The 13,851-nt window shown below is 37.2% G+C and overlaps 1 protein-coding gene across 6 annotated transcripts in view; it reads right to left on the reverse strand.

Annotated features, from left to right (window-relative positions):
- SEMA3D (semaphorin 3D) overlaps positions 1-13,851 on the reverse strand; it is a 143,910-nt gene that overhangs the window by 82,322 nt on the left and 47,737 nt on the right. For all 6 annotated transcript variants that reach the window (XM_052681031.1, XM_052681032.1, XM_052681035.1 and 3 more), the window contains exon 3: positions 622-782. In XM_052681031.1, the coding sequence (XP_052536991.1) occupies positions 622-782 (161 nt within the window). The remainder of the gene's footprint in view (positions 1-621; positions 783-13,851) is intronic.

Consider the following 13,851-nt stretch of genomic DNA (forward strand, 5'->3'; position numbering starts at 1 on the left):
GAAAATCACTGTTTCATCATGTGTACTACAAATACCAAGGACTAAATTGCCTTCTTATTATCTGGAATTAACACTGTCACAGAACATGGGTCAGCGCATACACTGTATCCAGTGGAAGTTTTACCTATCATTAGCAATTCCAGATATTAATGTAAAAATTATTGCAATGTTAGGGGCAATTTTAACAATTTAAAACATTCAAATTGCCTTATCTCTGTTCAGTATTTGAGTATCATAATCCCAGTGACACCAGGAAGAAAGAAAAGATCTGTCTTTAACTGCCATCTTCAAAATGCTTTTATGTGAAGAAGATGAGTGTGACAAAAGAAATGGGACATGACAGAAGCAAGCTCTCAGAGGTACTGATATTTTGGTTCCAAGTAGGAGACTTCTTTGATAGGATTTCAATCTTACAGAGGCTTACATACTATCAGAAAAATCAACTCATTAAAGATAACCCATGTAACTATGAAAGGTGACATTATTAAATGCTGGTACAAAGCATGATACAGCAAATCTGATGATTACCCAGTGAAGTAAAAGAAGGAAAGAAGGAGGAAAAAAAAAAAAAGGAACAAAATTGAAATTATGTGAATTAAATTCTGAGGAAAATAAACTGACCTTTTTTACATTTTTGTTTAAATCAACCAAGTTGAGCAGGAAGATGTGGTCTTTTGCCCCAACGAGCAGCCGGCCCCTCTCCTCATCTAGCAGCAGGGTTCGAAAATCCAGCCCCTCTGTAGAGCCCAGGAATGGGATGCAGCTGTTTGAAAGCAGCAAGTCTGTGGGAAAATGAAGAAAATCTTTATAATCAAAATGTTTACATATGACTCATTGGTGTCTTTTATAAATATATGCAACCAGCATGGAGCAAGTTGGTAAGATAACTGCAGTCTTGAAGCATGCCTTTCCAAGGTCATAGTATAATTCCTGTTAACCTTAGGCTTCTTGGAGGGTGGGGAATAGTATAATACTGAACTGGGTAACATTTACTCCTGCAAAGACTCTTCTGCATGAAACTTTCTTAATAAGTTATTTCTATGACATAAACGAATTGCATTCTTCAGCAGTGCTTGGAAAAAAAATGAGCTGTATCTTATTGCACTGAAAGTAAACCAACATGCATTTGTATCATCGTACTCATGGATACATGTCGTGAAGGATCAATATCTTACCGTATCTGTGGCTCTACATATAAAAAAGCAAGGAAGGCAAATGAAAACTAAACATCAAGGAGCTGAAAACAGCAGATAGATGTGGAAGTTATGTAAAGATGAGAAGAACTATGAAAATGAAAAAAATAGCCTCACCAGCCTCATAGCATAGAGTTTCTTCCTAAAATCTAATTGGAATCTACTCTCCTTTGGATTAAAAATATTATCCCTCGTCCTGTCACCACATTCTCTGAGAAATAGTGCTACTCCATCTTTCCCATATTCCCATGCAAGTACTGTAGACACCCTTTATGAATAGACAGGTTGGCATAAGACAAGGTTGCCCATTGTCTAACATTCATTTTTTATGTCAATACAGAAAATTGTTGCAATTAAATTTCCAATTACTACAAGTGCAATTGAAAATTGAAACCTGAAAGAGAGAGCAATATAGAGGCATATTAAGGTGAGTATTGAGTACAGTGCCTTTAAAGTCCTGGGGTCAGTATTTTATTTTCCTTACAGAGGTGGTGCTGTGTGGCTGTCATTGTATCACTGCCCTCCCTGCAGGGAAAGTTAGGGCACAGTTCTGACTGTGGCTTGTAATTTATCATCAAACCCTTTCCCTAATAAGAGGTCGATTTTCCAAAACAACTTTTCCTGTAATTTCATAGTGGGTTCCAATTTCCTTCAAAAGTAATTAAGAAAAAAACATGTTACACCATGAAACTAATGAAAGAATCTATGCCTTCTCCACAAAAAGCTAAAGGATCCTAAAGTAGAGTTTGAAGCCTCCCGCGGATGTAATTTTGGAGGAACACAAACAACATATAGAAAAGAGCACAATGAGAGTACAGTAATGTTGAACAGTTACTAATTCGTGGAGAACAAAAATAAACACATGAAAAAGTTCTTCCACAAGCAATCTCTCCAAGATAAACCAGTCAGAAATCTTGGGACAGAAAAGCAAATCCTGTGTTTAATTGAAAATAAAATTGAAGATATTTCCGCCTTCTTAGTTCTATATGGACAATGTATCTTTTCAGATAGAGAGGTTAGATTTATAGCACAAATTATTTACACTTCCTGATCATGATGAAAATCATTCCAGTGCTCTGCAGAGTAACTCCTGAACAAAATAGAGTGATTTTTCTCCAAAATTTATCACAAAACCTGTAATAGGCAAAGCAAAGATTAAGTGCTGTTGATAGTTAATAACCAGCACTATGGGAGGAAAAAATATTTGAACATTATTCAAATGACTATCTGGTGTACAATTGATTTTTTTTTTTTTTTTTTTTATTTTTGCTATCTCGCTTTTACTTAAGCTTGTGTGGTTTTATCTGGCACACCGCTGAACACTGTCACAATATAGTCTGAAAACAAACTGTCTTGTACGGCAGATCTTATTCCCCTAGGTGGGATTTATTTGGCAGTATACTGAAAAATCTTATATCATATTGAAAATCACAAGTTAAACTTTATATTCCTTGAGAATCCTTTTTTTGCCTATCTTTTGCACAAAGATGTTCTCACTATTCTGCACATTAGTAACTCTTTGAAAGACCAGCTTATTAATTGACTGCAAGATCACACAGGAATAAGTTGTGAATAGCGCTGTACTGCAAATGCTTAAATCCCACCCAAACTGCTTACATGAGAAGTGACTGATGAATAGCCAAACAAATTTTATAAATATGTTTTGTTTTGTTTTTTAAGAAAAAAAAGAAAAGCCCTCTAAACCCCCCAACTTCTGAAGCTTATTAGCTCACTTCACTACTGTGTTTTAACCCCTGTAAGAAACAAGGATTTATGACTCCTTACACTTTTGTTGTTGTTGGGCTCTCTGTTATAAGACAGGTGCCTTGAGACTCTTAATTTTTGTATGATGTACATGTGTCTGCATTAGATATCATACTCTGTACAAAACTCCTCCCTTGTTTTTTCAGACTGGAAATTTTGGTTCTGGATGTGATGGAGATGTTTACTGGGAAGGTATTCTCTGATGCTGACCACAGCAAAACTGGAGGAGTTAGCTCCCTTGGGCTACTCAGATTCTTCTTGCTTGATCTCTAAAATACTGTTTATCATTTGAGCATTTCTAAGTAAATGTCTTTCTCTTCTCCACCCATGATGTAAGAGCTGGCTGCATTACTAGGTTATCCAATCCACTGCATACACTAACAAATTCCTTACAAATTCCTTCTCATCTCCAGCTCTAGAAATTTGATCTGAGCAAGGAGAGCATATGCACAAACACATACAACACTTGAATTCATTGTCTGCAGCCATGCAATCCATTGCACTTTGCAAGTATGTCACATTCCCAAATATCTTGACCTAATTCTCTACATACACAGAAGATCACTGAGACAGATTCCACTTCCTATTTCTTTCTTATGTGGAAGGAAAGGTCTCTGTAGTGACCATACCAAAAGCACAGTTATCATCTATTGCTAAAAATTTCTAGTATCTCTCGTTACTGAGAACCACCTAGGACAGCTACAATGAGGAGGGATAAAGTTTTCTCATGGCTGAAACGCCCAAATGGGAATGAGCCCTGTCTGGTGCCTTGTAAAGCCATTCGTTCCATCACATCACAAGGAAAGCATTTGTAAAATGTTCCAGATTAAAATGACAACACTGCACACTGATTTCTTACTGATGTAAATTACAACACAATCTGCAAAGTGGTGAAGAATCAGGTTTGGTCAGTTATTTGCTAACTGTTGAAAAGAGCTTGGAAATAAGAAAATTTCCACTGATAAGATTAAAATTAAAACATGACTAATAAAAGTTGACAAGTAAACATTAACAGAGAATTGATTAAATTACAGCCAAATTAATCATTATTTTCACTTGACAAAAACAAAACAATCCATCTTTATCAGTTAACGTTGCCATTTGCAGCAAGACTTTTTAAATATGACCTAGGATATCACACTGGAAAAATTCACTATGAAAAGCATACTTGTCCATTCACATTCAGGAGTGCATATTCTATTTAAAAAAGCAGTTGATTCAAATGACTTTATCTGAAGCCACTCAAATATAGAATAGCTCTCTCACAGTGCAAAAAGCAAAGTTAGTTACAGAGATGATCTCGTATGCCTGCACATTCAACATTCAATTTATAGTGTGTATATGGCATTGTACTGAAAATTAAATATTTTTTTTCTTTCACAGACTCCAGTCTGGCCATTAAATGAATATTCAGCAAAATGTCTTTTGGGTTAATATTTCACTATGGAGTGGTAGGAGTTAGATTAATAAGTGTTTCTTATTCATTTAGAAAGGTGTCTCAGTGGACTTGCTTCACAACAGCTTGATCATTGCTCACTTCAAATATCTACAGTACCAGTGCCTCATTGTAAGGCTTTCTAAAGAAAAAAGTGCTATCCTATTCCGATAATACATATTTACATTTATACAGCATATTTAGACTTCTTGGCTTCAAGTCATATATTCCATGATCATGCTGTTGCTCCTCACTCCAGCATGGTGTGAGCACTCCGGAAACCTGGAAAAATTTCACAGAGACTCAGAAAAGTCTCTGTGGCCAGGCATTTTTGTAATGACAGGCTATGACTGAACTGGAAGAAAAGGAACTCCTCAACCTGCTTCAAAACAACTACATCTAATGAAAACCTTGAAGCACCCTGAATTTAAATGCTGTGTTTAAACTGCAAATAAATTTGACTAGAGAAACAGCTGCACAAATAACCTGCAAAATGTTATCATTGCAGAGATGATTAAAAGCTGTTTTGTGATGTCTTGTTGTTGGTGAAAAGAAATGCAAAGGACTGATTCATAACCCTCAAAGAGCCAAATAAAATAATTGTTGGGTTTTTTTTTTTACAAAGCACAAGTGAAAATGCATCTGAGTGAAACATTTGGTTTTGTGAAGAAGACCTAAACCAGTGGATTAGCACAGAGTTCTTTTTCTAAGTAGTTTATCTTTCTTGAAATACTGCCAAGGAAAGCAAACTCACTGTTGTTTTCAATGCAAAATTAAATCATCTTTTTTTTTTTCTTTTAAGCAATCCTTTGGACATAGAATAAGCACTACAAAAATAAATATAAATGACTGGCAAGCCTAAGAGCTTTGGTACTGCGTAGATAATCGCTGGCATCTCACCACACATTCATCTACAGAAGTAACATTGATGGGCTTGAAGGACAACAAATTTCTCTAAGGAAAATGCACACCACGCAAAAAACAAAACAAAACAAAACAAAACAAAAAAAAAAAAACACCAAAACAAGCCCATCATCTCAGTTTTCTCAGGTTCAATTGTAAGCGCTGCACGTATCTGTTTTTCCTTTCTCTCACACAGAACCTCATCCTGGCTGCCAGTATTTTGCATAAAGGGTAAATAATCTGAGTTACATGACAGAAATCTGCTTCTTCCACTTCAACCTTATTTTCAATCCTACTGAAAGCATCGCAGTGGTGAGAGAATATTTTTCTCCAAGAACTTACAATATTTTTCTTATATATACCAGAATAGTTTTAGACTACTATTGAAATCAGAGGCCTGTTTTTTTCCTGACCTCATAGAAAAGGAATTGTTTACTTGACCAGAGACCAAGTGCTAGCCCTGTCTTTTAAAATCACTTTCCAGCAACCTGAGCATCAAGCAGCTGAAAGAAAACCTCTCATTTATGCTAAAGGAGCAGCCCATAGGTTCACCTATTCCTATAGGCATAGTGAAAAACCCCTTCACTAGAGCCAGAGTAACAAATAAACTATAAATTCACTGAACCTGAGGGAAAAACAGCTTCAGTTGAATTTCTGCTACCCACGTCAACTCTAATTAGAATTTCAGTTTTTATTGTGGTTAACCATTTCCAAGCCTCTTGCCAATCAAATATGCAGAAAGTAGGACATCAGTGATATGCTTCAGGGGGAAATAATCTCAAAATCCTCAACTCACTTGTCCAAAGAAGCCTCACTCATTGGTTGTGAATCAGTTTTACTGTTCCAACCAGCTTGCCATCTCATGCCATGTTATAAAAATTCAGAGTGGCACAAAAATGGCTAAAGTATTTTGAAGCACCTGCAACTTCAGTTTTCACAGTACTTCATCTTCAGAGAAACTTCTGAGAACACGAAGTTTCTCTGACGATGCATGCAGACTCTTAGAGCCCATATATCTGTGGGTTCATGAAAAAAACAGCAGGCTGTGCTGTTTCTCCTGCCCATACTGCCTGATATCAGTATCCTGTGCGAAATTTGAAGCGGGTTCAAATCTTTGCTCAGTTTTTGCTTTGTAGAATAAATGCCATCCTGAAGATATTAAAGTAGTGAATTTTGTCACGCATCTAGCAAATGAGATTGCAGTGTGGATTTTTTCCCCAGGTTTTGAAACTACAGCTCGTGAAAACCATAATCAGCCATGAAGACTGGATTTGGCTCAGCTGGTCTGGCACTGCAGATGGGTGCTGACAGCTCTGTTGGGGAGCTCGATTCCTTTTGCTCAAACCTGTGTTCTTAGGCTGCACATCTGATGCCAGGACTTGCTCCATTGGGACTATATCTGTTGTGTACAAAAGCTATTGGTTTATTAAAGGTTACAGATACTAATAATACATTTTTTCATCAAATGTAGTTATCAGCTTCCTAATGAGAGTAATATTCACATTAAAATAATAATATAATATAAAAATATAAATAATAATAAAGTAGCCAAGATGAGAGAACCTGAACTGCAGAGGCATGAATAACTCAGCTGTAGTAAAAGTGTCAGATGGCATGCAACTGGAAAACATATTAATATTGACAGTAACTGACTCAAGAGAGATAGAGCAGCATGAGCTGTTCCTGATGAAATGACAGTGCAAAGGAGAGCTAATGCCAATCAGGTTTTTTGTTACTTCATTAGTGCCTCTGTTTTTAAGATTTGAAAGAAGAGCTAACAGAAAAGAAAAAAAATCCATATTTTTCGCCTATTGTAGCTATCATTGAAACCTATTTGCAATTTTCATACTACTGTTATATATGCCAGTTGTAGCTAGTGCCTGTGACCAACACAGATGTTTATAGAAGCACTAAACAGCTTTAAGTCCCTCTTTCCCCCATCCTCTACATGCTTCACAGACACACACACTCTCATCAGGATTTAGAGCTAGACCCTTGGTTTAACTTTTGGGACCTGCAATAATTTTATCTGCTGAGGATCTAGCCCTGAGTATATAGCAAGAAGACATGGGGGCTCTTTTCTGAAGCCAAGTATTGGACCAGAGCCCTGAAAAGCTGGATGGTCAGACTGTAAAGCCAAGTAAGATATAAAGTCCTACCTACCAGCAGATCCTTGTCAAAGGAGCTGATGAGAGCTGGTGCTGGTGCAAGAGAAAGGGCAGGTCCATGCATCTGGGAGTGGATGAGAACGGAGAGAAGTGCACGTATGTGTTTGGGGAGATAGAGTGGAGAGGGAGGCATCCTCCTTCCAAAAGCAGCACAGTATTATTTTGGCTCAGTTGCCATGAAACCACTGTCTGAGGGTCTGTAACATCTCTTAAGCGCTGATGGCCCTTCAGCGCCCTCCCTGCAGTCCCCTGAGGACAAGCAAAATTACTCATCAACAGCTTCAAAAACCTCTTCTGGTTTCTTGACTGGGTTGGTAAAGATCCAGATGGATGAGGACACAGAGCTGATACAGTCAATGAGGTGATTAGTGTGAACTGGTAAGCAGTATTGGGAAGGGCTGAGGGGAATGGTGTGGGATGTGCCTGCTCAGGAAGGGGGGGGAAGGGCCAGGACCTCTGTGAGCAGATTTACCTGCCAGTGGAATAGACACTTCCTCTGTTGGCAGCCCACTTCTGGAGGTTCCTGCTTGCTCTCCCCACATGAAACTGTTAGTTCCTGTCCCCACAGAGGGGTTCCCTATCTGACACAAGCCAGAGATTTTTTATTTCTCTTTTCACATGCTTTGAATGAGGAAAATGAACATTTTGTCAGAGCATTAATATTTCAGCTTTTCCATAGTCACATCCGGTTGATCTCACCAGGCAAAAATAATGGCCCTGTTCTAAATTCCTGTAGGAGTGCAGTACAGAAATGCAATTGTTGCTGGGAAGCACAGTTTTAAGCCACATAGTCATTATCTGCGGTAACTACACAGGATGGACACACTTTAGAACAAATGTGGTTTAAATGTAGAAAATGATTATTTTCAGGAAACTTAAAATATTTAGGAAAACATTCGCTTTTTTTTTCCAATTTTCCAGATGCATTTTATTTGATTAAAAAGCAAGTGTAGCATAGTAATTCAATTAGCTAATGCAGAGGTAGATTTTTAAAATAGTCTTGCACTGGCAGTATGAAAGGACCATTTACAGCAGTGAAAATGAAAACAGTTCACATGATAATAGTTTGAACTAGCATAATGCTCCATCATGGCAGAGCAAAATGCAATTATCAGTTATTTTTTCCTGATACCGGCAGGAGTTAAGTTCTATGAAACCATTAAAATAAGAGGTCACTTAAATTCTTCATTAATTCCCTTATTTATGCTGGAATTTTGCCTAGAAGTCTGTATCAGATTCAGAGTCTCATGTACAGAAATGCAGGTAGACCCAATACCTGTTTTATAGGCTTCCTAGGCAACACCGAGACAGGACCACGCTAACCACAAATTACAGGGCAAAGTGCACAGGCTAACTGTGTGCACTGTCCAATTGCTTCTTTCAGTTATTAGTATACAGGCAAAAGCCACTTAACATTGGAATGTAGGCAGGTTTACCTTTTTTATTTGTATTATTTGCAGTTATTTCTCCTCCTTGGAGCACCAATGGATGTCAAATAGACAGCTGTTATGTAACATATTTAAAAAGAAATATTTTTCAAATAAATCCAAGTTGTATGGATGACGTAGTCTTCCCAAAGATGCCAGATAAACTGAACATAAAACTTTGGTATCTTCAGTAATATCTTAGTCATGAAACTCTATGGTACATCTCAGCCAGGATTTGGATCACAAAGAAGAAAGCCTGGAAAAGGCACCTTTGTTACTCACATGCTTTACTAAATGCCTCTCTCAACCACAACTATCCAATCCTTTCTCTGTTGATGCTCCAGTACAAAACAGGAAATTTTGTCTCTATCTCTTTCTGCTGTCTCTTTGTGTGTTTATTTACCTCCAAAGGTCTTACTTCAGAACAGCCATTGTTTGAGGAACATGTCTATATATGGAGCAGAAGAAATGGGGTGGGAGGAAAAGGAAATAGGATGTGACTTGAGAACTTGCTCCGCAGCCACAGATGTACACCGCTACACACAGTGACGTCAAGAGGATCATGCCCTCAAATTACTGCATAGAAAGAGAACAAGGCTGGGATCTCCAGAACTACTCAGGATTAGTTTTGCAACTGTCCTGAGTAAAAGGGCAATTAGAGAAGTATTTTTGAAAGTAACCTCTTCAAAGTTGATGCCATTTATCATGTACCTTCCCCGTATTTTTCTTCTCGTGAACCAATTTTTGATGTTGTCTCATCCTACATTTTACAAGACAACAATCACTGTTCCCAAAGGCTTATTCTTTTGTTTTTGTCTCATCTTATGAGATTCAATCAAGTGAACATTCAGCAGAACAGTTTGGTATTTTGCGAACACAGTTCTTTTTTCATCCAATTTGGGGCCTTTTGTGATCATGAAAAAAGAAAACTGCTGTGAGCTACAGGCTGTTTACACTGTTAAGAGGTTGATACGGGTCAGTTCTCCAAGGTTATTCTTAGTTCAGCTGCTATGTAAACTGTTGATGTCACTGACTGGAGGCTTCTCTCCAGGACATTATATATGTGATAATTATATGACAGAAAATGCAACATATAGTTGGATCTGACCTCCAAGTCCACTTGTTTAAAAAGGGAAAAAATGTAAGAAAGTTGCTGGTTTTCCTGTTACTAAAACATCATAAACCCCCTTAAGTTTATACTTAGTCTACAGTATATACAAGACTCCTTACTCAAATGGAGAGCAACACCCATCTGCCTTCATCCCAAGGGATACTTGCAGTGTCAATGCACACCACCTTCAGAAAGCATTACTAAGACCAAACTGGAAAATTCTATTTCATGACCTGAAAATCACCTAATGGTAGGATCTTAATACTCACATACAGATAATTACTCTACAAAGGAACCTCAGATATTTTTTCTCTATAAATAATAATAAAAAAATGAGTTTATTAACAAATAAAATAAATGATCCAAGAAAAGCAACACTTCCTCTGAGCTGATTTTCTTTGATCATCATGGGTATTCAAAATTACAACAACTGATATTACCACAAAAGCATGTTTTTACTGATCTTTCTTCCTCTTCCTGTAAAGCAAGCACAGCTGTAGAAGTGTAAGCTCATTTCTAGGTTTTTTTATACATCATCACTTTGCCACGTTCCAGGCATTCATAGCGGTGCAACACCCACTTTGTGATACCAGGATTACCCACACTGTTGCAAGCAGTCTAAATGAGGATCTCAAAGCTATACAATTAGAACTATATTTTACACGAATAATTAAACAATGCATGCCATGGACACAAGCCAACTTTACTGAAACAGATCAAACTAACTGCTCTGATGCAATAGTTAAGCAATCCATTAGTTCTAAAATGAAGTACGGTTAGAGAAAAAATAATTCAGAAAACAGGATGTTTGACATTGTAATGTAATATGTCCGAAAGATCATTTTTAGAAAATTAAGGAAATGCACTAATCCAGTGAAATTTTCAAAAGAATTCCTGGCACAAAAATGTAATCATCTGCTTTCTTTTTCGCCATGTCATAAGAATGTACCGTTCTTAGGGGGAAGAAAAACATGTACACGAAACACTGCATGAAGCGAAACGTTTCTTAAATGTGGCTGATTTCCACTGAGGCTGTTTATTTAGCATTGTCATCCTTAAACAGAGAATGCAGAATTTCATGTCCTTAGTTCACTTAGTTAAGATGAAAAGAAGCAAGGCATGGATATTTAATCTTGCTCCAGTTTACTCATGTGACAAACTCTTTGCCATAACTGTAGTGTCTAAACGTATTCATTTTGAAGAAGTCAGCTCAAAATAACGCTCCTGTGTAATAGATTTAAATCACTGCTATAACTATTTTAAGCGTTAAGTAAATTCTGTTTCAAAATCTAAAGTTTGTGTTTAGTCTTGCCTTTTTCTGCTTGCTGTGTCACAGCGTAGGATTCTGGTCCCCTGATCACTCAAATCAGCACTGTGTGGCTTGCTCCTGCTGCACAGCCATATTTCTTCTGCACAGAAATGATATGCGTTCATGGATATAACTATGGATGTGTCATTGGTGATAGTGTACAAATCTGGGCTGAGGCATACCCTATAACCAAGGAAGCAAGGAGCACACTTTGGTAATATAAATTCCTTCAGCATCCAGTCTACTGTTAAAAGATCCACGGAAAAAAAAAAGAAAAAAAAAAAAAAAAAAAAACAGTGAAATAAAGCAAACTCATAGATTTAAATTTGCAACTAGGAGTCTGCATTTCTACTGGAAAATTTTAGGAAGACCAAAAACTGAAAGTGGTTGAAAAAAATGTTTTGCTTTTTTCTGTTTTCAATTCTTCCTAAAAGTAAAACCCAGGAATACACTTGTAACAAAATCTTTGTACAAGTATCTGACAATGAATTGTCAAAGACCATTACCAAAAGATATACTGTCTATACAAAATGAACCCAACGTATTTATGTGCATGAATTATGACACAGGCTCCTCCTAGCCTAAGTAACAGAAATGATGCCATTCTATGAATGATAATGTTACAACTTTTTGCACTTGTTGAAATGAGGATGTTAAATGAGGTAGTAGACAGCAAGTATGTGCTGCTTAGGGAAATTGAAATCCACTTCTGTGTTGAGGAGTTCTGCAATTTGGATGATAGTCACAGGTTAACTCCAGGTACATCAGAACAAATGATAAATACATACCTTTACTTCGACAGCAACTATACTGTAATACAAACACTATTAAAATATAGAGTATTACTAAAAATTCAGGTCCTAGTAGTAGTCCTCTATCAGTAGATAATTTGTTTACTTTGTTGTAATTTTAAAGATATAATAATTAAAATACCTCATAACATTGTGAAAAATAGCTAGAAGAAATATTAAATGAGGTCTATGTACTGAGATCACCCTAGAAGTATCATGAAAGCAGTAATAATTTCCCGAGTAAGAATAACATACACCAATCTCTAATAGCTACAGTCTAAACTGAAAAGATAAAAAGAAATACTATGGACTAATGAATCAGAAGAAGTAGGAATATAGGATGAGAAATGTAACTAAACATCATAGTGTGTTATATCAACACAAGTTAAGAATATGCTCTTGATTTTGCAACTCTATTAAAAGATATTTTAATTGACTTTAGTCCATGCTTATCGTTTTATGGATGTATGATTTTCTAAACATGTAATTTTAGAACTGACACAAAGAATGAAGAAAATCCACCATATAGCATCACGTTGACACTCATGATTCACTGAAATATCTGCACCTTAACTTTCCCAGCAGAGGCTTCAACACCTTAAGGTACTTCTCAGAAGACAAAAACCCATAACTGCCACGCCAACAAGCTCTAAAATTTTAATTACCACCTGAACACAGAGGTCTTGTGATGCACAGAGGATTACTGAAGCACCTGTGCAGTTCTAGGAACATTTTTAGCTACTCCACCCTTCTCCTTCTTCCTTTTCTTCTATCCGCCCCCAACTTCTAACTCAATTTTCTCTTCCTCCGTGTTATTTTATACATCTCATCCTTTGTCTTCCTCTCTTCCTGTCCCTCACCCTTCGTTCTCAGCACTCACCCCTTGGCATGCTCCTCCTTCCCTTTTCTGTCAGGACATGGGAAGGAGCAGTTTCCTAGCTCTCAGCTGCAGTGCGCTCTGCTCCTCTTCAGTAGCTACAGCTGTGAGATGAAGCAACTGCAGGGGAAAGCCCTGCTTATTTCCACCCCTAGTAAATACTCGGCCATTCTGGGATGATAGAGCTTTGCCATCCTGTAAACACATCGCCTTTGGAAGAGGATAAAACTTTCTCTTGGAAGACAATAGTTTTAGCAGCATAATGAACACGAATGTGTGATTAGGTCTTCAGCACTGCCTGATGTGGCCAAGTTTGATCAGTTTTCCATAAGGATGGAAAAGCCCTTCGTGTCATCCTCCTCATGACATTCAAACTCCAAAGGATGGAGATGCTAGGACTTGTCAATGACACGACTCTAACAATTTTAGAATTGGCAATAACAATTTTAGAAGAATTGGCAAGACAGTTAATTTCTCCTACATCTTGTCAGAAACCTTGGAATTATTTTGGTGAGAATGCTTAGGGGAAAAAAAAAAAAAAAATAGTGAGCTTAGTTTTGACAACTATATTAAATAGTCAGAACATCTGACAAACAGCTGTCATCAACCAAACTTTAATTTAGTTATGACACAACCCCACACTACTTACAATGCATCCACTGACAAGCACAAATGAAGAATTTCAGAATTATTCTTTAAAACTGAGACACCTGGGTGCATCGTGGTTCTTTGAACAGACTTATAAGCAACCTAATATAATCTGCAGATTAAATATGCCTGATCCATGTTTCTTTTGAAGTGGGCGGCCACAGCACTGAACTCTTCATGCCATGGCTTAGAAAGACATGCAGTGTTTCTGGAAACAAAACTTGA

Source organism: Tympanuchus pallidicinctus, unplaced genomic scaffold (assembly GCF_026119805.1).
Source record: "Tympanuchus pallidicinctus isolate F22 unplaced genomic scaffold, pur_lepc_1.0 scaffold19, whole genome shotgun sequence".
Classification (NCBI taxonomy): domain Eukaryota; kingdom Metazoa; phylum Chordata; class Aves; order Galliformes; family Phasianidae; genus Tympanuchus; species Tympanuchus pallidicinctus.